The following is a 24331-nucleotide window of genomic DNA, read 5'->3' as shown; positions in this document are numbered from 1 at the left end:
ATATTAATTGTCAAAGCACATAACTTTTATTTAAATCTCAAATAATATTTGAAGACGCGACGTTATAAACTGTTGTTATCATCTACATACAAATCACACAAGTATTAATCAGTTGTTTTCGAATTACCTAAAAAATAGACCGCAAGTTAAAATTTGTATTAATACTTATATTCTTTTAATGCCAAAACTATGTGCTTCTCTAATTATCGTAGATAAGAGGTTTTGTTTAATTATATAACAGGAATTACATTTGTTCATTCATTTTAGTATGAACAGCAAATGAATATTATTTCTTAAATATAAATCTGCCCCTGCAATTAAAATAAGATTGTTAATCTTATACAATTTTTTCGACACGTAAAATAATTTATTTGTATTTTGAAGTACATGCAAACATGCAATTTTTTCCGGTATATTTTGTGGACGCATGCAATGCACAGTTGCATTACTGGGGCGGAAGCTCAATCTGAAATTACTTTTGTAATAATTAATAAAATTAACATGAAAAGTTCATGTATAAATGAATTGAAAGAAAAAATTAATAAAGCAGGATTTAATTGGGAAAAGGTAAGAACCTGATAATTGTAAAATGTGTCTGAAAAGGGGATTTAACATTACTATTAGAGTGTGAAAGACGTTGAAGGCTTGCTTGAATCGATAAAAATGAATATCAAAAGTAATATTAGAAGAAAAAAAGAATTAAAAACTAAAAAATTAAATAATAAAAATAATAGAAAACTACTCGAAAATAATATGGATGAAGGATATAAATCTGGAATATTGATAGCACCTTCCCAAATCATAAACTTTGATATTGATGAGGAGTTCGAATTTTTAAATAATGTTACAAATGACTTAAACAATGTATGTTATGCAATTAATAGTTGTAAATATGAAGAATTAGGTATATTTGATGAAAAGAAAATAAATAACCCCTCTGATGCCTATTATAGAAACTCAATACATATTCCTTCATTAATGTAAGTTTTAATATATAAAATAATAAATTTTACGTTAAAACTTCCAAAATTAAAAATTTTGTCAGAACAAAAAAATCTCCAAGTGTTAGAACTTCATCAAGTGTAACATTTTTAAGCAAGGCTATTGCTTTCAAGAAACGTAGGCTAATTGTTCCTCAGATTAATGCTAGGGTAACAAGAAAAAAAATCCAAAATAAATACATTGAAAATCAAGTCAATACAATTAAGCCAAAAAGAAAACTGAAATTGAGAGGTGACAATTACTCAAAAGAATATTATGTTTATAGAGACGAAGATTATGGTATGTTTCTAATTACTAATAAAAAAAGAAACAATTAACAAATAATTAGGTATTGTTGATGATACTGATGACGTTATTATAGAAACTGACTATGTTCACAAGCAAGATGACGACAGACAAACAACAAGTGAAGTCCAGGAGTGGGCTATAGGATTAATTCGGAGATATATAGGTGAAACAGAGGTTTTATTTCGGAAGGAAGTAAGTTGACGTTAACAAATCCTAAATAACAAATTAATTTTTCCAGGATATCATTCAAACATTAGAGAAATCAGAACGAATAAGATCTCTAAGACAGAGATTTGGGTTTTCAACAAAAGTTAAGTAAATATATGTAGTCTTTTTTTTTTTGCTTAAATAATTATTTTTTATATAAAAACTTATTTCAAATATCACAATCTAACAATTTTTTTAATTTTGCGGTTTTTTCCTTGCAAATCATATTTAATTCCTCACACAATGAGTGGCGAAAAAAAAAAATTTAAAACAAAAGTGAGAAGTATAATACCAATAGATGAAGCAGTGCCATATGTAATTCTTGCTGCAATAAAAGAGCCCCTGTCAATATTTTCACTTGACATAACATACAATGAAAGGAAGAAGAGTTCAAAGATAACTATAAAACTATACAATACATTACTTCTAATATTAATCTTATTTGTTTTTGTATTAATATTATTTTCAGGTGGAATAACAATTGGACAAATGTCACCTCCTCCAGTTTTTATAGGGAATATATACGGACTACCTGTAAAGGCAGAATTCTTTACAGTTTCCGCAGATGGAACTTTCTTCGCATCTCTGAGAGTACCAATATATAACAAAAGTTTATTGTATGGTAGAATATCAATATCAGATGTGAATTTTGTTCCCGTCTCTAATAAGTTCATTTGCACTCCCAATAAATACAATAACAATATATTTGCATATCCAAGTATTGATAAAAATATGGAAAATGGGTTTATTTTCCCACTAAACCAAAGACCACCTTCTAAAAATGAAAGGATATTTTCGGTAGAGTTGATAACACTTCTAACTGAGGACCAAGAACTTAGACAATTAGAATTTGCATTAGGACGTTATGGTGAAGCGGAGTCAAAGTTAGGTGTCTGGCTTCAGCCAGGAAAAAGTGAATTCAATCTTGCTATACGAGGAACAGTTGATTTTAAAAAGGCTAATGAAGCACTAATTGATTCATTTGGATCTAAGTGTACAAATGGTGTTATGAAACACTTTGTAGTACGAATAATGTTGGACTTTAATACAAAATACTTTTTAGGGGTAATAAAGGCAGTTAAACAAGATATAGGATATGTATTATTTCCTGCATGCAATCTTTAAAGAAATGAAATTAAATTATTTAAAAATTCCAAATTTTCGAGATGCCTTTGAAAATATCTTATTAACTATTCCGTTCTTACGTACTTTACTCGAAATATTTGGTGGAACTATAAAGTCAAATGCAGTATCGAACATTATTGGTTTAACGGCTATAGGCATTAAATTAGGTTCTAATGTTTCATTGTCCAAAATATTGTGGATACTTTGTTCATTAAATATCTCTGTTTTTTGTTTAAATGAAAATTCGCTATTTAAAATGCAACATAGATAAATATTAAACGAGTTGTGAACCATAATACTCAATATATCATTTATTATTTTAATTAAAGAAATTATTCTATCAACATAACCATCTACATCTGAGAAAATCTTCTTGTAGTCTTCCTCTTTTATTTCACTTCTAGATCTTACCAAATCACAAAGTAAATAAGCTTCTTGAAATTTATTATTTTGTCCGTAAAAATGCGACAAAAACATACTTCTGCAACTTCCAATAACATTTGTTAGCAATCCAGTTAACTTCAAGTTATGATTTAATGAATTGCTTGAATTTAACTCTGAGATTGAAAAATTCAATAGATCACAGACTCTTATACCTTCTTCAGGGTGCCTGATTACTTGTTTTCTATACAAATTCAAATTATTGTGACTTTTAACCAAGTTTTCACTAAGTATTTTATTTATTTGATTTTCTGGTTTGTTGAAATACTCTAGTAATTGTAATAATAATATCATGTCCCTTTCAATTGATACATATAAGTTAAATTCTCTTATATATAATTCAAATGCCTTCCAATCCTCTGAATTACTACCATTTAAAGGGGAGACTCCTGTGTTAGCTGTTATTTTGGTTATTTCATCGTTGATTTTCAGGCTCAATAAAGATGAAGACATAAGAGTTTCCGAATAGTAGTCAATTATATTTTCACTAGTGTAATTAAGTGCTACAATATTTTTATCAATAGGCACAATCTCCTTGACTTTGGAATATTTTTCTTCCAGTTCTACTAATGGTATCTCAAAAATTGAAGCTGGGACAGAATACTCACTGTTATTGTGGACTATCTTTTTATTTGAATTAGATTTACCAAAAGGAATATCACTGAATTGACCCATATTTTGATCACTTTTGAACTCTATTCCCAATCTTTTGCAATGATAAAGTGATAGTCTAATAAGTGGAACTAACTCAGAAATATGACCGTCATATATTTTTACGCATTCTGATTTTGTAAGTATAGGAATATTTAACAATGATGAAATATTTGAATTATCAAAAATTAGAGAAGAAATATCCAATTTTAATTGTTGATAAAGATTAATTGACTTTTTCAATTCAGTTACAGCACATTCCCAATTTGAACATTTTAAATGATAGTTTCCAAGTATATAACTTTGGTAGGCCTTAATCTCAACAATTGTCCTCGAGGTACACTTATTTTGAGCATTTTCTAGAAGTAAATTGGATATTTTGCATCCTTTCTTTAATTTACGTATTCCGTGAAGTCTAGTTCTATTATTTATCTTTTCCTTAATATTTGTAGTATTCTCTACACTACCCAACTCATTTCCAAAACTCCAACATCTTTCAATCAATAAAATTAAAATCAAAAAATGTTTTCCAGTCTTATACTCTTTTACTGATTCAATATAGCTTCTTTGAAATTTGTTTTTCCCACAGTTGAGCTTGAGTAGTGATCTTAGTCTATGGAGTTTTCTGGTACAATATCTTCTATATTGTACAAAATCCTTATACTTCATTCCATTATGTTCCTGAAGGTGTTTTGTTATAATTAGTATAGGTAACTCACATCTTAATGTAGAGTCATCATTGGTGTAATTTTGTGTTTCATTTTCTTCCTTGATATTATGATTTGAATCGTTGTTCTCAATTGCTCTATTCATTCGTTAAAGTTTAATTAAGTATGTACCTAAAAACTCAGTTAATGAATAACTAATATTTTTTATATCAAATTGTTTACGTCAAAAATTATATTGCCCGTCTAATCATTAAGGGTCCGTTTTCCTAATTGGTTTATGAAAGAAAATTAGTTGCGGCGGGGAGGGGGAGATTACAAAGGACAAATTTTTAATATGATAAAGTCACAAGGTAAAATAGTTATTTCTATATATATTTCAGGATTAATCTGTTCATATTTTTCTGGTAAATTGAATCTTATTATTAGGAAATTTATATATACCTTTGTTTCATAGATGTTTTCTGGTACAAAAATATTCTTATTGTTTTAATCCTTTCTTAGATCGAACGAAGAGTATGAAATGCCAGATGAATCAATTACAACGACATCTGCAAAATCACCTGTACTAACATCTCTCTCACTTGCACTTGCAATAGAATCTTTCGCAATATTTATTATTTCAATCTTATCTGTGACTTGTACAAAAGACGTCTTGTTGTTGCTTAAAAGTTGGTTGTCGAGAATTGGACTGATTATAGAACCAGCAGATCCAAGTGCGCCGTATGAGTATTCATCAAAGCTCCCTACTGCATCATACCTGTATACTGTTCCTTTTCCTTCTTCATTTAATCCTGCAAGAAGACAAAATGAATAATATGGGAAAAATCTTTTAGAGTAAAGTACGCAAGAAAGTAATTGTGCAATTGCATTAATTGATGGAGTTTTATTGTGTTCAAACTCGAAGAGTTTAATTTTAGCCTAGAAAATAATAAATTTCAGGTAAATTATAACATATAAGACTTACCGTTAACATTCTTCTAAGTGCAGTTATATCTGCATACATTCCACTACAGGCTAAAACACAAGTATTAGTTAGTTCATAAACCTTCGAAACTGATCTTGATGCTATCCTATACAGCTTACTAAGCCTTGTATCCGCAACAACCACCGCAAAATCGTTTCCTGCAATTGCAACACATGACCCACCATTATCAATATATGGATCAAATCTACACTCGACAGTTCCACTGAGTTGTTGAGTTTCTTGGTCTCCCAGAATCTGATCGCAAAAACCTTGTACAGAAAGTTTCTCCGTGTCTTCAATAAGGGTGTTTTTCTTTACAGATCTATAAGACAACATAAGTAGATAAAATAACAGTATGAAAGCAAACTAATTAAAAATTTAATATTCTGCTGATTTTTAAAACAAGTTATGAAGTTCTAAACAAAAACAATGTGAGGGGAGCGTTTCTATTTATAAACTAATAAACCCGCCAAATCGAAAAAGGATTGTAAATAACGAAAAACGCATGTAAATTTAATTTTTATTTACTAGAAGGGTACCATTAATAATATACAATAAAAATGATATTAAAATACTAAATTCTTTCAAAAATTAGTCTAAAACTCTAATATAAATAACTTTTTCTAAGGACACTTCCTAAATATTATGTTTTGACCAAACTCTTGATAATCCTAAAATAAATTAAAAGTGAAGAAAAAAATTTAATTGCGCAACTTACTCTCTTCGAAACGGTAAATTGAGAGAATGTTCCAAGCGAAGATAAAATTGATGCACCGATCCATGCGGATGCTAACCTCTCTGCAGGTCTTGGAGACGCAATAATTCTAGGGGGAAGTCCGTTCTGAAGAAAATAGTCATTTAATTTAAAAAAGAATACAGAATATACATACCTGGTTATTTAGTAACTGATTTTTCTGATCAACTATATTTTGATAAAGTTTGGAATCGAATCCACTAATCAATGTTGTTCCACCAGCAAGTACAATTGAAGAAGCTATACTTGAGATATCCTTAATAGAATTAGATATTTCAGATATTGAATTTACAATCATCTGAATAAGCCCCGGATATGATTGACTATTATGATTGTTATTTTTAAACAATAAGTTAGGAATTGAGTTCCTGATTGAGCTAGTGTCGATTGTATTTCCATCTGGAAGAGTAAATATGGTGTTTTGAGCTTCTGAATTATTATTGGAAAATGATAAACATGAATGTTTTAAACTCCTCACCACATGCATAATTCCCCAATTTAGATAAGAATTGTCAACGTTAAAAAGGGGTATTGAAACTTTTTTATTGCTGTCTTTTGATCCAGAGTCTATCGCAACACCAAACTCAGGAATTATATCTACCTTGTTGTGAATTTTTTTATATATTTCATTATCTAAGAAATCTCCTGCTATCGAATACTCCTGTATGCTGTTTTGAATGCAGTGACCGTCTTGCACACAAGAAACATTAGAAAAAGATGCACCAATATCCACAACAATCCCAGAGGTTCTGCCACAGGAGAAACAGGAAAGAACAGATCTTCTAGACAAAAATAAAGAAGACACCTCTAGTTTTTCAAATGCTATCTCTGCGAGTTTTCCGCTGTGGGATTGATTAAAAGTGGAGTGTATTGGGAGAAAAAGCGAATGACCACTAATTCTATCTTCAAATGGCTCAAAGATATAGTTATGTGTAGATGAAAATGAAAATGGAATATTAGTATATTTTTGAGGGACCGAAATGTCCTGTAATAATCTAGAAAGATACTCTTCATTAATTTCTATCGTCTTTTCACGTAAATTGTATGTAAAAGGAGCTATAACCTCAATATAGTCACGTTTTTCCCATGGTTTAAGAGGAAACAAGATATTTCCATAATTAGAATCGGAGTTATCTACCTCCCCACTTGAAATACCAACACAATTTGGCACAATACATTTCGGTAAGTCCTCGCCACCATTACCTATCCTAATGGACTGAGTTCCTATGTCGAGAATTATACAAGAACCTCCTATACCGGAATTTAGAGCAACATTTGACATCTTCAAGTTTAATTAATGAAGGCTTATTCCAGTATTCAATACTCAAATATTATCTACTACAATAATTATTAACTGGTATAATAGTTAATTTTTTGAGCCGGTATTTCAAAGCCGCTGTATTAATACACTAATTTTTTTAATTAGAAATAAAATATAAAAGTATCTTTAAGTTTAAGTTTGTTGCATTTATTGATGTAATTGTATTTAAAAACTACACATTTGTTTGATAATGATTCAAGCAAATGAGAGGATTAAATGTGAAACCCGTATTTTTGACAAAAAACAGTTATGTCTCTTTATTAACGGAAAAGCCCATTCTGACATAATTGAATTTATAGAATTGTTATCCGAAAGTATTCATGGTAAAAGTTTGATTCTACAATCTGAATATGAGTTTGAAAACTCTTCAAAAGAAGACTCAAACGTTGCAGCTATCTTAACTTTGTTGAACTTATTAACAAGATTAGATTTACTAATTGATGAAATACCCCCTATTAAGCAGCCTATGAGATTTGGAAATAAAGCATTTCAAACTTGGTATGATCGTACAAAGCAAGTATCTATTTCATACCTTACTGAATTACTAAACCAAAAATTCGACTACTTGGAAGAGGTTCAAATCTACTTTGTTGAATCTTTTGGTAATAGGAATCGAGTTGATTACGGAACAGGGCATGAGTTGAATTTTATTCTTTTTCTTTTTTGCATAAATAAGCTTGGAATAATTCAAAATAATTACTTATCTGAATTGGTGATGGTAATTTTTTATAGATATATTCTTTTAATGAGAAAACTTCAATCAGTATACCTTCTTGAACCTGCAGGATCGAGAGGTGTTTGGGGTCTAGATGATTATCATTTTCTTCCATTTGTATTTGGATCATCACAATTTATTGATTCAGAGGATAAATTTCCTATTCTACCTTCTCAGGTACTCGACCAAACAATTCTAAACACGTGCAGTGACAAACTTTTATATTTAAATTCAATAAAGCATATCCTCAATGTAAAGACAAACGTATATTTTGCAGAATGTTCACCTGTTTTGTATAGTCTAACTTCAATTCCTTCATGGAGAAAAATATACACAGGTATGATTAAAATGTATATTGCAGAAATTTTAGACAAATTCCCGATTGCCCAACATATTGTGTTTGGTAACATAATAAAATTCAACTAACACTATTTCTACATATTTTGAAGTGAAATCTTTCCTCGTTGAAAATGACATGTTATCACCCGAAAATGTCGAAAACAAGCAAATATTAAAAAAAAAAAAAAAATTAAAAAAAAAATCTACACGAATTTACCAACGTTTTTTTTCAAATTTTTAACTTGAATTTAATTCCATTGTTCATTAAAGGAGCCATAATTGACTCCAAAAACAAATTTATATTATTCGAAAAAAGAAAAGCATTAAAAAAACAAAAAAAAAATACTCATTAAATCCATTTAACCATCCATTTAACCATCCATTGAATCAATAAGAGCATTAATCCCTTTATACTCGATTTGTGGAATATAATATAGGTTAGCCTTCTATTGGAAAACCACACGGCATTGGGACATTTTCTGGATTTGGTGATCTCATGTACATTGGTAACGCAAAATTTGTCGGATTTGACGAGCTTGATGACGTTAGTGATTTCTCGTTGCCTCCATTTGAATAATTCGTGCACTTTTGGTTATTCGTTCCACATGTGGAAAAAACGCTATATCTTCCCTTCCTATTTGGGGGTGGAGTTGTAAATAGAGTTGCATTACTCTCAGAAACCCTTTGATCAGAAATATTGTCTGATTTCTTGTCTGAGGTTTCTACTAATGGGATAACAGAGCCACAATGTTTAGTACGACTTTGCGATCTAAAACTGTTGCCTGTAAGGGAAACATCACTCGTCACAACACTTCTACGCCCATTATGTAGCAGTTTCAATATTAAGGTACCAGGGTCTTCTTTAGAAGTCTTATTAGAGTTTTTCTCCGTAATATGATTTACAGATCCAGGAAGGTTCGAATGATTATCTATATTTAAATCCTTCCTCCTTCTTCTCGACGACTGCGAATAACTTGGGCATCCATTTGAGGATTGTTTTTTATCTGGGGTCTTGGATGGCATTTGGTATTTGAACTTCGCATAGAAATATATATCTTTGCATGTGTTTTTTATAATTTTTAATAGAAATAGATTTATTGCTTCCGAAAAAACTCTCTCTAAACAACTTTTGTGCCGAATCCATAAAGTCCAAGTTATAATTCCTTGTAATATCCAGCATGTAATTACTAATGTACATATACAAATTGATGTGTATATGTATTTATGTATGTAATTAGCTAAAAGAACCGTGAAAACCGGTCTATTGCCTCTCTTGTTAAAAACCGTAATTGACCAAAAGTGTCAGAACGTAAGGTCTTGTGATAAATAATACAAATTTAATATTGCTATAAATCAATTAATCCAAGCAAATCAGTCAATACATAACAACCCAGCAATCAGCATATACCTTACTTTTAAAAAAACAACTTTTGATGCTCAAAACAAAAACTGGTACAGGTAATTGACCACGTACTTAATAAAACTTTTGACAAAAAAAAATACTTACTCCGGGTTTGTCCAACCCCAATTTTGCAATCTTTCCTATTTTCGAAAAAAAAAACTATCAGGATGATTTCCTCTTAACGATATTATTATCTTTACTCGTAAAAATCCCTTACTTCTCTGTCTATAGGCGGGGTTTACCTGCGACCTAGTCTGAATTTTTTGTTGTTAAAACTGACAATAGGGATGTCAATGATACAGCATCAAAAAAAGTGAAGGTGTGTATGTTTGTTTCTTTAAGACTCATAATTTGAATTTTAAATGTTCTATTAACTATTCTAGAATATACTTTGATTTTGTGCGCCCCTTCTTATTTTTAAAGCCTTTTTATTTATTGTTTTTCTTTCACAAAAGTTACTTGGAAAAGCAAATTAGGCGCTACTGTGCTGAAAGGATCATTTTAGATAACCCTAGATGTTAATGGTCAAACTCAAATGATAGTTTGAGTCTTACTCACATTAATTATTTATTGGCTCAAAACAACAGTTATTTTTTCTCGCCAATATTTAAATTTAAAATTATATTATAAACCGTTACAAGGTCTAAAAAAAAAAATAAATTACTGTGTTAATGAAAAGATCTTCAATTCACAACTAAGAGTAGCATTCAATCATAGATATGGAAAGAACAAGAAAGAACAATGATACTTTAAATGAAAAAAACGATGAAGTAACACTCACATTTGAGCAAGTTAATAATTCTATACCTGCATTTAGAGATGATTTTCCAATATATGCAGGTCAAATTAAACAGTTGACAAAAGAAGATTTGATGAATGTCCATAGAAGACGTCATCTTGAGAGCTTTTGTAAAAGTTCATCTGAATGGTTAAACTATGATAAACGTCAAAAAAATGAGGAACATTTTGAATCTGAAACATTGTTCTCGTTCGTTCATGAGTTAATTTTGTTATCACCAAAAACAAAAAAAGAATATGAAAATGTGATAAATATTTTAAGGAGACGCCACAAAATTGCTCCAAGTAAAGCACAAATAATTAGAGTCTATGAAGAACTCATATCTTTAAAAGGATTGGATCTTCCAAATGAAAGCATGAGAATTATCTACCAAGACTTTATTGAAGCAAATGAAAAAGTAAATAATATTGAAAAATCGTTACTTTATAAAAAAGCAGTTAGAAGTCAATCAGGTGTTGTTGTAATTACAATACTAACATCTCCAGGGGCATTTTCCTGTAAACATGATTGTCATTACTGTCCCAATGAACCTGGACAACCAAGAAGTTATTTATCAACAGAACCTGCCGTATTGAGGGCAAATCAAAATTCATTTGACCCAATAAGTCAGTTCAGGGATAGATCAATAACATTAAAAAATAATGGACATATTATTGATAAGATTGAATTATTGATACTGGGAGGAACTTGGAGTGGATATCCAAAAGAATACAAAAACAACTTTATCAGGGATGTTTACTATGCAGCAAATACATTCACCAATAGAAATCCTGTTTCTGATAACAATGATTATATAGACCGTGATAAACGTTCTTTGTATGAAGAAATTGAACTCAATCAAACTGCAGAATGTAGAATTATTGGTCTAACTCTTGAGACAAGACCAGATTACATCACAATTGACGAAATTGTCCATTTGAGACAACTTGGTTGCACAAGGGTGCAACTTGGAATCCAACATACAGATAATTTAGTTTTGAAACTAATTAACAGAGGATGTTACATGCATCAGATTGTCAGATCTATCAGACTTTTAAAGGACACTGGATATAAAGTTGATATTCACCTGATGCCAGACCTACCAAATCCATATGATCATTTAAATGGGACAGAATTAGACCTTTCTGAAACAGAAGTCAAAATTTTGAACAAGAAAACAGTCTTATTAAAAGAACTACAAAAACAAATAGGTTTTGATAATGCACAAACATTAGGAGTAGTAAATGATTATTTAATGCTCTCAGATATTTTATGTGATCCAAAACTTCAATGTGATCAATGGAAGCTTTACCCCTGCGAAGTTGTTCCATTCTCTAAAATTGAGGAATGGTACGAGAAGAAGGTTTATATTCCATATGCGGAATTATTTCCAGATACACTTTGTTATCTCCTTTTGTCATGTAAACTTGGGTTACATCCCTGGATTAGAATAAACAGGGTAATTAGAGACATACCAAACCAAAGTATTATTGCAGGAAACAGCTGTACGAATTTGAGGCAAACAATACATGACAAAATGAAGACGCTTAATTTGTATTGCAGATGTCTAAGGTGTAGGGAAATTAAAGATAAGCACATTCAACAGAGATATGAAAACAAACTACAGACAACCTCTACATCTTTAATTTTGAATGAAAAAGAAATAAACAATAATAAATCCAAGAAGAAAAAGGTGAAAAAATCGCGACAAAAAGAAAAAGATAATACAATTAGAGAAAGAGATAGGACAATTGTTCTGAGAATTAGAAAATATGATAGTTATGGTGGTCTTGAATTTTTTATTTCATTAGAATCAAAAGATGAAACTGATCTTTTTGGTTTCATAAGATTGAGAATGCGATATAAAGATGATGTAGCGAATAAAAAAGCTTCTGAATACCAGGAAGTAGAAAATTATACTTTGAACAACTATTATTCTAGTGAAGATTTCATTGAGGATAGTGCAGAAATATTAGAAAAAATCTCTGTTATTAGAAATTCTGCTTTAATAAGGGAACTACACATATATGGAACAGTTGTTCCTCATTATACAACTAAAAATGATGTTGAAGGAGCAGTTCAACACAAGGGATTTGGAAAAACACTTCTTAGAGCTGCGGAATACTTGTCATTTCTCCATGGCTTTTCGCGTATTGTAGTAATATCCGGAGTTGGAGTAAGGGAGTATTACGGTAATAATGGTTATTCCCTTGAAGATACATATATGGTAAAGGATCTAGATTCGAGTTCTATATCAATTTCAGATGATTTCGAAGTAGGCTTCTTAGACTGTAGTCTTAAAACCAATTTGTTTAGTATATTGGAGCACATTAGAAAGATGGAGTCTAACCGTGAATTAAGGGATTTAAGAGATTCTAGAGAAATACCCGGCTTAGCGATAAATAAAGAAATTGGTTTAGACAATTATATTAATTCCATTTCCCCTGAGATATTTAACAATGACTGTACTCAAGTCCGAAATTCTTGCCCTTTAATATATAAAGAATACGAATTATTTAGTAATAATAATAACAATAATAATATAAAACCTAGAATATTAGGAAAAATGAGGTCTATTTTTTACCGTTTTAGCAACCATCGAGTTTCGTGGATAATTGGAATAGGCATTATTACTACATCTATTTTTGGTTTGACTTATATTAAAAATAAAAAGAGCAAGTTTCTGTAATTAATTATATATATTAACTATATAAACTAATTTTTATTACTTATTTTGGAAGTCTGTCTTTATGTTCCCTACATATTGATTGGTTTTCACAAAAATATTCATTACATCTATTAAAATTGTAATTCATGCCTATTTTCTTTTTGTATCTCTCTCTTAATGTACATTCCCATGAAACAGATAAACTAAAACGTGATTCTTTAGTACCAATAAAGTATTCTCCATTTAACAGCACAATTTGGCTAATTGCTGATATAATTCCATCTTCTTTTTCGTAATTGGCATCAATTATGTGTAAGATGAGTCCGGAACTTTTGAACATTGTCATCAACTTGCTTTTCTCTTCTTTATTTCCATCGGTAGAAATTAAAATCCGATTAATTCCAAGTTCCCTTGAGAGTTGCAACGATCTTTCTAAGACTTGTCTAAAACTTGGTATTTCATTTCGCCTTATTATTACAAAGTCGTTTCTTCTTAAATGAAGACTTAAATATGGGTCACCTGTAAAGAATAACTTATTTTTTAAAATATAATTTTTATATTTTTTAATAATGTAATTGCTATGCTGTAAAGTGTCTATTATTCCGAATTGATCTAATTCCCAGGGCCAAGGAACAAGAATATTATCTGCATGTTTTAACAAAAAAAGAAATAATTTTTTGTCATTCTTTCTTAGCGTAAATAATTCATAAATTGTGTCTGAAATTTCTTTCGGTCTCATTAATTTATAATAATTAAAACAATATACATTATTTGTTTGTATATATTCGCAATGACCTGAGTAAATCGGCTTTTCACCTTTAAAAAACTTTCCTAAGTCACACTTAGAGTTGTTAAATCTATTATTTAGAATTTCCTCTTCATTAAAGAATTCTATTGATGTATCTTTTTCTTTATTATTATTTTTGTAGTCGAAATTTAACCCAATTAAATCTACTTTAAACTCTTTGTTTCCAATTAAAAGTTTTAGAATATCATATTCAAATATTAATACTTGATTTTGTTTAATATTATAGAATAAAGACCAAGGTAACCTACGATTTTTTTCGTAGCTCCAATGAGAAACATTGCAAAATGGATATAAAACAAGTGATACTGTGTTACTTATAGCGTGTTCTAGAATATTTTGATTCAATATCGCTGTTAATAAAGCCGTTCTATCAAAAACACTTCTTTGAAGATAAAAACCTTCTCCATTTTTAACATCATAGAGAACCCACAATATATCGGAAGTCCAATATGGGCATTTTAGTGAAACTAGACTCCACACAATCTCACTACTTGTTACGTTTGGACAAATATTTTTTCGGCTTGCAGTGCTGAATAAATCAATATAATTAATTATAATTATAAAAAACAAAAAAGATGTACGAAAAAATTTACTTTTTGAAAATATCATTTAATATTAATCTAAGTAATAAATGTATTATTGTATTCAAGAATTTTCCTCTAAAGCTTTTGTGCAGGTTTTTAAAGAAGTAACTTCAGGCGGTACAAACATCGTCTTTGTTTGATAATCTCCTTATTGCACAAGAACCGTATTCCTCATACTGAAAAAAAGATGTTATTATAGGAAGAATATATAATTATTATTAATTACGTACCTGTTTTCTGTTAAAAAAATATTTTTCTACAAAATCTCTATTTGATATATAAGAACCTCCCATCCATGTTGAACATGTCCTTAATTTCATATGTTTTTCGCAAGTTGAGTTACCCAGAGAATTTATTAAAATTTTATCTAAATTAATTTCTAATCTTTTCAGAAGTTCCTAAAGTAAAGAATTAATTAAAAATATGCTGTAATCATTTTCAACTATCTGGATTAAAAGCAAATGATAACGTTACATACCTTGAAGTAATTTTCAAATTTAGAAACTAAAGAAGTATTTATTGAAGCCCCACCAATAAACAATATATTTCCAAGAAGCAAACGGGTATAGTCAACTGGACATTTTTTTACCACACTAATTATTTCTTCTGAAAGTGAAGGAATAATAAGATCAGAAATAAAGTCATCAAACAATCCAAAAGATTTCAGCGCATTCATATCATTGTGTGAAATTATTGAATTGCTTTCTAAATAAGGTCCAAATTTATCTCTCAATGACTTAGTAACTGAAAACCCCCCAATATTCAATGTTCCAATAAATTCTGTTAGAAGAAATCCAGATGCAATAGGTAAAATACGTGTACTAGAATCTCCAAAATGAACAATAGTTCCGACTGAACCCTTGCCTGAATCATCCAGAAATATATTTGGCATATTTTTTTGTATTGCACTGAATGAAAGGAATTCTTGAGGCATCGTTTTGAATGATGGAATAGAAAGCGATTCAAAGAAGAATTCCATTGAATGATCTTGAAAATCGAATGGTGCATTATGTGGTTCTGATAATAATACTGGGAGTAAAGATGTATCACAATATAATTCCTTAGTTATTATATCTGTCCAAAAAGTTTCCAATAAATTCCAGTCTATTCTATCTGTATACATAAAAGGGTGAATTGAACCAACGTAATTATTCACAGTGAACAAATGTTCATAGGAACCATGTTTTTGTGAGCTATAAAAATTACTTGTTATATTATATTTATCTAAATTAAGGTTTTCGAAAATGCCCTTATTTACTTTTATTTGCTTTTCATTTACAGAATCATAAAGTAAAGTATCAGTAATTATCTGTGGATAGATATTTGCAGCAGTTCCAACTCTGGTTTTAAATTGTCCAGTATCAATAACAATAGGGAATTCATGAATATTCATTTTTTTTTGAAATAAATAACAGAAAATTATCAGGCTCTGAAGCAAATTAAGTACACTAAATGGCGGTTAAACAAGCATGTAAATTAACATTGTTACGAAAGTAATCAAAAACAAAGTTTAAAAAAATATTAGTGTAATAATAAAATCACAACAAATAATTAAGGCTCAAATATATTAATGTTTCCACTTTCTAAGTCGTTTAAATTTGAGTATATAATTTTACCGGAAGAGGCCCTGTATATTCTGTCCCACAGGGGGAATGAGAAATCATCTAGAACCTCAAATCCAACAATAAATATGTGGTACTGATCTGGATTTTCAACAGAACTTAGTATGTAATCCTCCGCCTGATGTAATACACTGAACAAACTTTTGCATGCGAAACTAAAATCCTCGTTTTCACATAAAGAAAAGTATTGACAAAATTCGTTTCTAAATGGAAGTAGTTTAGAACAGAAGTCAATTACAATTATTTTTTTAAGATCAATCTCAATTCGTTTGAAATTTGAAGTATCCAAAACGAACTTTATTATTCTTGTTTTTACAATTGGTGAGTAGTGCTTAATACTCATTCCAGGACTTAAAATTTCATTAAGTGTTTTAGAATTAGTCTCTTTACTCTCCGTAAAATATATAACTCTAATATCTTTAAACCAATGAAATTCATCTTTCATATTATTCAAAACAAGTTCTATCTGCTTCCCTGAAATAGCTCCATACCTAAAAATTACAATATTATTTTCATCTTCGTTGTATTCTAGTACTGTTGATTCAACACCTATGTTGCAACATTCACCATCATCCAAAATCAAAACCTTAATTCCAACTAAATTCATGTAATCTTCGTCAAACTCCTTCTGAACGTGTTTTGGGCTTGTAGGGCTGATATGATTAGATCTATTAGCTGAAGGTGCAGCAATTGGGACACCTGAAATCTTTATTAATTCCAAAGTTAGGTGATTGTCTGGACACCTAACACCAACTTTTCCTGTGCTAGTAATCTCATCTGATATTTTAGATTTTTTTTCTCCTATTAGTGTGAGTGGGCCTGGCCAAAACTTGTCTGCCAACATTTTATAAATGATTCTTGTTTTCTCTGAAAGTTCAAATACATTCTCCTCTGCAAATTCAAAACTGTAGACATGACAAATTAGAGGATTGTTTTTGGGTCTCCCCTTTATTTTGTATATTTTTTGTATAGAAGAACTATCATAGGCGTTCCCACCAAGTCCATATACAGTTTCTGTTGGTATTGCAACCAATTCACCACATAAAATATGTTTTGCGTAATTATTTAAATCTTCCATTGTTCAGGTCAAAAAAGTACATTGACTTTTTTGAAAAAAAAATCATGGCGGAAAAAAATTACGTAAAACCTCTAGTACCCGTGAAAGTCGACTTGTCTAATCGTAGAATATCCATTCTCGTCTTTGGATATCTGGTAGAAATGATCACATTGTTGAGCTTGAGCTAGTATTCTTACGAACCTTTCATCATGTGTTATGATTATAAGCTAATGAAGTTTACGTGGGTAAGTATGTTATTATTTTTAACTTACTTGAAAGTTTTTTTGTAATTTTCTAAATTTAATTAAATACGACAATGCTTCAGCTAGGCCCTCAATATTTAATTGATCTAAATTAGTTGTAGGCTCATCAAGCGTTAATATTCCACAATTTAAGCAAAATGACTCCGCCAATGCAAGTCTTATAATTATGCATGCCAGAACTTTTTGACCAGCAGAACACCTTCCTGAAAGTTTTTATCTTTATGTTTCTGTATATCTGTTGTTTATTTCTCTAACTTACCTTTCATATCAAGTTCAACTCCATTTTGGACCATTACCACTCTATAATTGAACGACTTAGTTGTTGAGGTCTTAGATAGATTATCACCTGAGATGAAAGCAGCTTCATTTTCGTCTTCTGCATCGCTTCTTATGGCAATATAATCAATATCATGCCCCCTATACGTGACATTCCACAACTCCTTTATTGTTCTGTTTATTTCGATCATTTTATTGACATGAAACTTCATTAGTGCTTTTTGGAGGGACAAAGAATATTTATCGAGGTCTTTAATATAAGATATCATTAAATTGTGCTCGAAAAGCCCGGTGGAGTATTCCATTTTCAAGTTTTCTAAATTAGAATAACCTTTTGAATCTGATTCACATTTTTCCAACCAATCATCATTTACTTTATTTTCTCCTTGTAGTCTGGATAATTCACATTGAATAGAGTCTATTTCGTTTTGAATAGAATTAATATTTAGTTTAAATAATTCATAACTTTCTTCTATATTTCCAATATCATATGTTTCATTTTCAGTTTGCTCTTTATAATTTAGAAGATGGGCTATTTTGGCTTTGATACAGTTAATTTTATTTCCAGAATGATCAAAATTTTGCTTCTTTTTTTTAAGAGATCTGACCTTAATTAGTGTATCTATTAAGTTTCTAGACTGTTCAAGCTCGTTTCTTATTTCCTTTTCAGTGGTTTGTTTAGTCTTCAAAAGCTCGACAAAATTCACATTCTTTTCACATACAGTAATAAAGTCAAATTCTCTCCTAATAATGATATTAACGAAATTATATAGAAATTTAAACGACTTACCTATTTATAAATAAATATTCAAAATCTTTAATAAGTGACGTCATAGAATTCAAGAGACGATCTTTTTTTTTGTAAAAATCTGATTCCAAAGCTTTATTTTCAATATTTTCTTTATTAATTAAATTAGTCAATTCTTTATATTTTTTTTCGTTAACTGAAATATAGCTTTCAAATTCAGATATTTCTCTATCGGTATTATTTAATTTTTCTTGTAATTCATCTTTCTTCTCATTTAAATCAGATGGAAATCCATATAATTTTTCTTCTAAAAGCTTATATCTCATTTTTAAATTGTAGATATTAGAGTCTTCAAATTCAGAACTATAAGCAAAATCTAGATTATCAATTTTTTTCCATTTTGATAGTGTTTCAATTTTTTTTTTTTTGTATTCCTCTTTTCTTACTGATATCATCTGTTCAAGATTATTTGTATTGCTGTCAAACTCAAACCCATCCAATTTTTTTTCAATATTTTTAAATCGATTTAAGATAGAGATTTCTCCACTTGTAACTCCAAGTTCATATGTAATATTGAATAAACCAGAAAACCTCACAGAACAAGTGTTGTTAAAGGATGAATTCTCATTCAATTCGTCCTCTATGTTCTCAATAGTTTTAGTATTTTGTTGGTTTACAAGCTGCAATGATTTTGTGATTTTATCCATTTCGGACTCTATATTATTTTTATCAGTCAATTTGGAGGATATTTGATCAATTTCTCTCTGAATTTCCCTTTTAAGTTCTCGTTTTTGCTGCAATATAGCAGTAAAATTATTTTTTTGTGATTCAATTGATTCCAATTCATTTTCCAACTTATTAAGTTGCTCAAATTTTAATTTATTGAAACTCATTTTAGTTATTCTTTCAAGGTACTTATTCAAATCAATGTTTGGGAAATTTTTAAGTTTGTTTGATAGCAAATTTTCCAATTCTTGAACAAAATCTTTTAATAACGTGGAATTTTCATTTATCTCTCTAATTTTTGTTGGTATTTGATCTAGCTTTAATTTAAATTCAGAATTTTTATTGTTCAAATTTATGTTTTGAAGCAGATTTTGAATCTCATTTTGGATAATTTCTAGTCTTTCAGCCAGAAAAGTAGATTTGCCTTTCTCAAATTTAATCTGTTCATCAATATTGTCTTCTTTGTCAAGTTCTGAACTTAAATTAACAGAATCTATCTCCATTTTTATTTCATTTATGTCCTTTGAATATGAATCCAAAAGCTTAGATTCAAACTCAAATTCAGTAAATAATTTACCTATCTTTTCTCTGATTTTCTCTTTCTCTTTAACATTATCTTGTAAAAGCTTCAGTTTTGAGTTATTTTTTTCAATTTCAATTAATATTTTCTCTTTTCTCTTAAGGCATTCACTCTTTTTCAAAAGAATGCTTTCAAGAAACGTTATCTTTTGCAAAATACCATCATTTATAAGTGTTATCTCTTTAATTTTTTTTGAGTAGTCATTTTTTATTTTATTTATAGCTTCCAAAGCTTTGCTGTAACGTGTCGATCCAAAAAGATCATCAAACCTCTTTTTGACTTTTGACATCTCTTGAAGCGGCCAGTTTGAATCTTCCTGATGACAAAATAATACATTCTCAATAACTGAATCAGATACACCAAATAAAATTGGAACTTGAGAATTGATATCTGCACATTTATGACTAATACTTGTAATTTCACCCGTTTCATCGTCTTTTGTTTGCAAAATACTTTCGATTACCTTAAATTGTGACTTAATATCATTCAATGAGTTAATATTTGTTTTTTTATTTCTTATATATGATAACTGAAATGATCTTACAACCTGAATTCTCTTCTCATATTGATAATCACGAAATATTAAACGTATTTGACCCCTAACTTCAGCTGAGTCAGTTAACTTAGGATCATGTATAAAGTATTGGCCCGATTTTGAATTGGGTGGGAGTTCACCAGTTATAGATGCCTTTAGACACTCAATAATTGTAGTTTTACCTGAACCGTTTTGACCGGCTATAAGTGTTATTGGACTTTCAAAAATTATTCCTTCCCTTCTGTCTGGTGAAAAGCTCCTAATACCGGAAATTATTAATTTTTCGAGACTACTCATTTAAATATATAGAGGAACAATCGATAATTTTTATTAATTTATCAATCAAGGCAGTAACAAAAAGCAAAATTTCGAGATAAAAATGTATTTATAACATCTTCGAGGTAGTAGCTTAAAAATGAAAAAAATACCGGTAAAAGTAGTAAAACATAAAAGTTATGTTTTTTCTTATTTCGTTTAAATTTACAAAAAAAAAACAAATACATAAATGTCTACATTTTAGAATTATCGATATGAGTGCATTTAATATAATCAGTGTCGTCAAATGCAGAAAGTAGCTCGTGTTTTCTCCTGTTAATTCTTATTACATCTTGTGCCCTTTTAAGTTTACGATCATCATTTTCAAGAACTGACAATATGCTATCCATTGTAAAAGGAGTATCGCAATTTCTTGAATTTGAGAGTTTAGCAGCGCATTTCATCTAAGAAGATGTGTGGGTATATATCAAGTGTTTGTTAAACTTACTAATTTATCAATATAGTTGGTGACTAATTTTGCCACTGTAAAAACTACATCATCTGAAATTTTAACATTGAAATGACTCCAGTATGACTCAATTATTGTTCTTACTGGAAAATAAAGTAAATATAAACTTTACGATCCAAATTGACTTACCTCCCTGTAGCAATATAATATGTTCTTCCTCATATTTAGTGTAGTTATTTTGGGAGTTTTCAACAGATTTATTAGAAGGCAAGATACCTATAACCGAGTAATCTTCTTCTTTAGGATCCTCCTGTAAGTGGTACATTTTCAAATTATTTTTTAAGGGGTTCTGACACTGGCGGAATTTCGAACTTAGAAATATTGACAGATTTTCGTGAAAAAAAATTCAAAGACATTGTGAAAATAAGAAATAACAAATTATAAAAAAGTAGATAGTCTATAACTAATAAAAATCCCCTATAAAACTAGTTTAAAACGTAGTACTTGCTAGCATCATCACTCTCCTCAATGGTTGTGTAGTATTGAATTGTTTGAGGATTATATTGATGAAGCCCATATCCAAAAGTTGCTTGTTGTGATGTATATGGAGAGAGTAAGTGCGGAACCTGAGCAGACTGGGGTTGCTCAATGCTTATTTGAGAATGCTGCCAAAATTGTGACAAATCATTTGGAACGACAGACACAGCCATAACAATACACATGAATTGGCGTCTCCAACGCTTAAATATACCTTTTTCCCTTCTTGGGTTTCTATGACTAGTTGGTACCCAAGTAAAATATGGCCTTAGCTGAGGAGGAAATGATTCCTTTCCTGGACATCTAACCCTATAATTTGCGCGAAGAATAGTTCTTACGCCTGCCTTGCATCTGGAACAAGGAGTATAAATAGACATTGGAACACAGAAACCTGGGTTTTGACGATAAAATTTACAGTCCACCATACTTTCAAAATCAACAGGTCCTCCTATCCATTGAATTCTATTCCCATCGCCAATTTGAAAATTTCTTCCTTGAACGGGAATTTGACTTTGGAATGGGATGCTCTCAAATTGGAAGCTACTTTGTGGTAAGAGCGACTGGGCAGGTGGAGCTAAAAGTCCTCCAAGTACCTGTGGTTGCTGTTCAACAATGATGTATTCTAGGTCTCCACCATCTAAATGAGAGCTATCATCAACATAGACATAGCTTCCAGGTGAACTCTCAACTACAGCAGAACCCAAATCGCTCAACAATGAATCTTCATTAAGAATAACAATTTTTTCTTCCTTAAACTCTGAGCTCTCAGAACAATAAACATAAAAAATTGATATTACAAAAATTATTGCAATTGAAAGGTTTTGGTTGAATTTCATTCTTAATAGAGCAGTAACCAGAACAATATTGTCGAAAACCTTATTAAAACCAAGTGAAGTATTATATTAGCGTAGAAAAACAATGTATTTCTGTATTACGAATATTTATTTTCTCTAACGATTATTATATGGTCTTTACAATTTTCACAAAAACAATTCTGACCATTAGCATCAAAAATAGCAATATTACACGAACCTGGTAACTTCCCGCTTAAACTTTTATTTTTTCCCTTTGGAGAGAAAAGAGGGAATCCTATGTAAATTGACCCCGGGTAGTTTTTTTTAATAAATATTATGAGAAGAGGAATAGTATTTTGAATTTATATTACCTTGATATTTACTTATTTAGTATTATTATGCTTATATACCTATTTGATGTGTGAATCTGAGACTTTTGTGTTTTTGCCCTTGTTTTTTTGTGTTTAATATCGGAAAAGCCGAACTGATATGCCTGCATGAAACTGTTCTCAGACATTAACCAACTGAATATAGACTTAGTAACCGAAACTCAGATAAAAAAAAGGAATTAAGACAACTGAGGATCACCAATTGGGGTGGTATTTTCTGATCTAAGGCTTCATAGGTTTGACGGATTAGACAAGGTACAGGCCAATTCCGCATAGCAGCAAAGTGATTAAGACGCCCGATCCTATTATCATTATTAGAGTATTCTCGCTCAGTGAACCATCTTGCTGGTTTGATGAATATGGCACATCTGGAGGAAGAAGATATAAATTTTCGTCAGAGGAAAGTGGTGTTTCCCCGGAAGAAGATTTTGAAGCATATTTTGCAGCAGGGTTGGGTTCTACAGCACACAAATATTGGTGGCCAAGCCTTTTCTTAATGTGATATGGTTTCAGTACCCACATATATAATGGAGCCAAACTTGGAGGAAAAGATTCATCACCAGGGCAACTTGCAGATGCAACTCTATAAACAACTTCTGTTCTACAGAAGTGGCATGGATTTATAACTGTTCCTGATGGATTGCAAGACCCTGGATGCGTGGAGTAAAATATGCAGCGTGTAACTTGTGAAAGATCTCCTAAATCAATTGAGTGCTCAACACCAACATGTCTCCCACCAATCATCATCCCTGTGTAATGTGGTCCTGAGTTTAGGTAACTAGATGTTTCATCATTAGATCCTCTTAACTTCAAATAGGAAATGTTGTGGACCATATAATTATCCCAAATGACGTTGTAAAAAAGTACACTAATCACGAGCAATTTAATCAAAGTATACACCATATCGGATCTTGCATTTATTATTATTATTTTTTTTTTTTCACATAATAAGTGTTATTGTTACGATATGTGGTAGGACTCGATGAATGATTTTATTCAGAACAAATTACTACGTTTTGAGAATATAAAGGTGAAAGAAATCTTTATCTAAAAGGTATTCTTAGTGGTGTGAAAAATAGTGGTGTGCATTGTGTGACAACAGGCTTTCAAGTGCCTGAAAATTCAGAGGTCAAAAAAAGGTAGGAATTACTTATGTTAAAGGAAGTTAATTAAAATTAAACTATTGGATTTGTCATTTTATTCGCGTGATATTCAAATTTATTACAGTAATTACTTTTTCAAATTAAAAAAATCAAAAAATATTGATATTTGAATTGATTTCAGAGTTGCTTTTCATAAAATATTTATTTTCTGCCAAAACTCTTGTGATATTAATTTCTCCTATATTATTAGAGTATTCTTAAA

At 30.1% G+C, this 24331-nt stretch overlaps 15 protein-coding genes across 15 annotated transcripts; 4 read left to right on the top strand and 11 right to left on the bottom strand.

Moving 5' to 3' along the window:
- Positions 1-501: 501 nt before the first annotated feature.
- On the top strand, positions 502-1609 carry FG386_002930 (uncharacterized protein; the record flags this gene model as incomplete). Its single annotated transcript, XM_067342615.1, has 5 exons — positions 502-567; positions 625-980; positions 1046-1281; positions 1331-1482; positions 1529-1609. 5 exons carry the CDS (start codon positions 502-504, stop codon positions 1607-1609), a joined length of 891 nt encoding a protein of 296 aa, XP_067197434.1.
- Positions 1610-1740: 131 nt separating this feature from the next.
- Positions 1741-2622, top strand: FG386_002929 (uncharacterized protein; the record flags this gene model as incomplete). Its single annotated transcript, XM_067342614.1, has 1 exon — positions 1741-2622. One exon carries the CDS (start codon positions 1741-1743, stop codon positions 2620-2622), a length of 882 nt encoding a protein of 293 aa, XP_067197433.1.
- Positions 2623-2637: 15 nt separating this feature from the next.
- FG386_002927 (signal recognition particle 68) lies at positions 2638-4527 on the bottom strand (the record flags this gene model as incomplete). Its single annotated transcript, XM_067342612.1, has 1 exon — positions 2638-4527. The coding sequence occupies one exon, from the start codon at positions 4525-4527 to the stop codon at positions 2638-2640; it is 1890 nt and encodes a 629-aa protein (XP_067197431.1).
- Positions 4528-4868: 341 nt separating this feature from the next.
- FG386_002926 (proteasome subunit beta type 1) lies at positions 4869-5682 on the bottom strand (the record flags this gene model as incomplete). The annotated part of the gene is made up of 2 exons (XM_067342611.1): positions 4869-5300; positions 5347-5682. 2 exons carry the CDS (start codon positions 5680-5682, stop codon positions 4869-4871), a joined length of 768 nt encoding a protein of 255 aa, XP_067197430.1.
- Positions 5683-6209: 527 nt separating this feature from the next.
- FG386_002925 (uncharacterized protein) lies at positions 6210-7382 on the bottom strand (the record flags this gene model as incomplete). The annotated part of the gene is made up of 1 exon (XM_067342610.1): positions 6210-7382. One exon carries the CDS (start codon positions 7380-7382, stop codon positions 6210-6212), a length of 1173 nt encoding a protein of 390 aa, XP_067197429.1.
- Positions 7383-7611: 229 nt separating this feature from the next.
- On the top strand, positions 7612-8562 carry FG386_002924 (phosphotyrosyl phosphatase activator protein-related; the record flags this gene model as incomplete). The annotated part of the gene is made up of 1 exon (XM_067342609.1): positions 7612-8562. The coding sequence occupies one exon, from the start codon at positions 7612-7614 to the stop codon at positions 8560-8562; it is 951 nt and encodes a 316-aa protein (XP_067197428.1).
- A 351-nt stretch (positions 8563-8913) lies between these two features.
- Positions 8914-9498, bottom strand: FG386_002923 (uncharacterized protein; the record flags this gene model as incomplete). The annotated part of the gene is made up of 1 exon (XM_067342608.1): positions 8914-9498. One exon carries the CDS (start codon positions 9496-9498, stop codon positions 8914-8916), a length of 585 nt encoding a protein of 194 aa, XP_067197427.1.
- Positions 9499-10596: 1098 nt separating this feature from the next.
- Positions 10597-13344, top strand: FG386_002922 (ELP3 like acetyltransferase involved in transcription; the record flags this gene model as incomplete). The annotated part of the gene is made up of 1 exon (XM_067342607.1): positions 10597-13344. The coding sequence occupies one exon, from the start codon at positions 10597-10599 to the stop codon at positions 13342-13344; it is 2748 nt and encodes a 915-aa protein (XP_067197426.1).
- Positions 13345-13384: 40 nt separating this feature from the next.
- FG386_002921 (uncharacterized protein) lies at positions 13385-14740 on the bottom strand (the record flags this gene model as incomplete). Its single annotated transcript, XM_067342606.1, has 1 exon — positions 13385-14740. One exon carries the CDS (start codon positions 14738-14740, stop codon positions 13385-13387), a length of 1356 nt encoding a protein of 451 aa, XP_067197425.1.
- Positions 14741-15166: 426 nt separating this feature from the next.
- Positions 15167-16108, bottom strand: FG386_002920 (uncharacterized protein; the record flags this gene model as incomplete). The annotated part of the gene is made up of 1 exon (XM_067342605.1): positions 15167-16108. The coding sequence occupies one exon, from the start codon at positions 16106-16108 to the stop codon at positions 15167-15169; it is 942 nt and encodes a 313-aa protein (XP_067197424.1).
- Positions 16109-16266: 158 nt separating this feature from the next.
- FG386_002919 (SUA5 like RNA binding domain containing protein) lies at positions 16267-17415 on the bottom strand (the record flags this gene model as incomplete). The annotated part of the gene is made up of 1 exon (XM_067342604.1): positions 16267-17415. One exon carries the CDS (start codon positions 17413-17415, stop codon positions 16267-16269), a length of 1149 nt encoding a protein of 382 aa, XP_067197423.1.
- A 71-nt stretch (positions 17416-17486) lies between these two features.
- FG386_002918 (uncharacterized protein) lies at positions 17487-20819 on the bottom strand (the record flags this gene model as incomplete). Its single annotated transcript, XM_067342603.1, has 4 exons — positions 17487-17621; positions 17667-17856; positions 17913-18677; positions 18724-20819. The coding sequence occupies 4 exons, from the start codon at positions 20817-20819 to the stop codon at positions 17487-17489; spliced, it is 3186 nt and encodes a 1061-aa protein (XP_067197422.1).
- A 212-nt stretch (positions 20820-21031) lies between these two features.
- FG386_002916 (uncharacterized protein) lies at positions 21032-21571 on the bottom strand (the record flags this gene model as incomplete). Its single annotated transcript, XM_067342601.1, has 3 exons — positions 21032-21241; positions 21286-21389; positions 21436-21571. The coding sequence occupies 3 exons, from the start codon at positions 21569-21571 to the stop codon at positions 21032-21034; spliced, it is 450 nt and encodes a 149-aa protein (XP_067197420.1).
- Positions 21572-21731: 160 nt separating this feature from the next.
- FG386_002915 (uncharacterized protein) lies at positions 21732-22619 on the bottom strand (the record flags this gene model as incomplete). The annotated part of the gene is made up of 1 exon (XM_067342600.1): positions 21732-22619. One exon carries the CDS (start codon positions 22617-22619, stop codon positions 21732-21734), a length of 888 nt encoding a protein of 295 aa, XP_067197419.1.
- Positions 22620-23212: 593 nt separating this feature from the next.
- Positions 23213-23869, bottom strand: FG386_002914 (uncharacterized protein; the record flags this gene model as incomplete). Its single annotated transcript, XM_067342599.1, has 1 exon — positions 23213-23869. The coding sequence occupies one exon, from the start codon at positions 23867-23869 to the stop codon at positions 23213-23215; it is 657 nt and encodes a 218-aa protein (XP_067197418.1).
- Between the last annotated feature and the right edge of the window lie 462 nt (positions 23870-24331).

This window comes from Cryptosporidium ryanae (genome assembly GCF_009792415.1).
Source record: "Cryptosporidium ryanae isolate 45019 chromosome Unknown contig_6, whole genome shotgun sequence".
Taxonomy (NCBI): domain Eukaryota; phylum Apicomplexa; class Conoidasida; order Eucoccidiorida; family Cryptosporidiidae; genus Cryptosporidium; species Cryptosporidium ryanae.
Note: the sequence above shows the minus strand (reverse complement) of the source record. Positions and strands in the feature narration are given on the sequence as shown.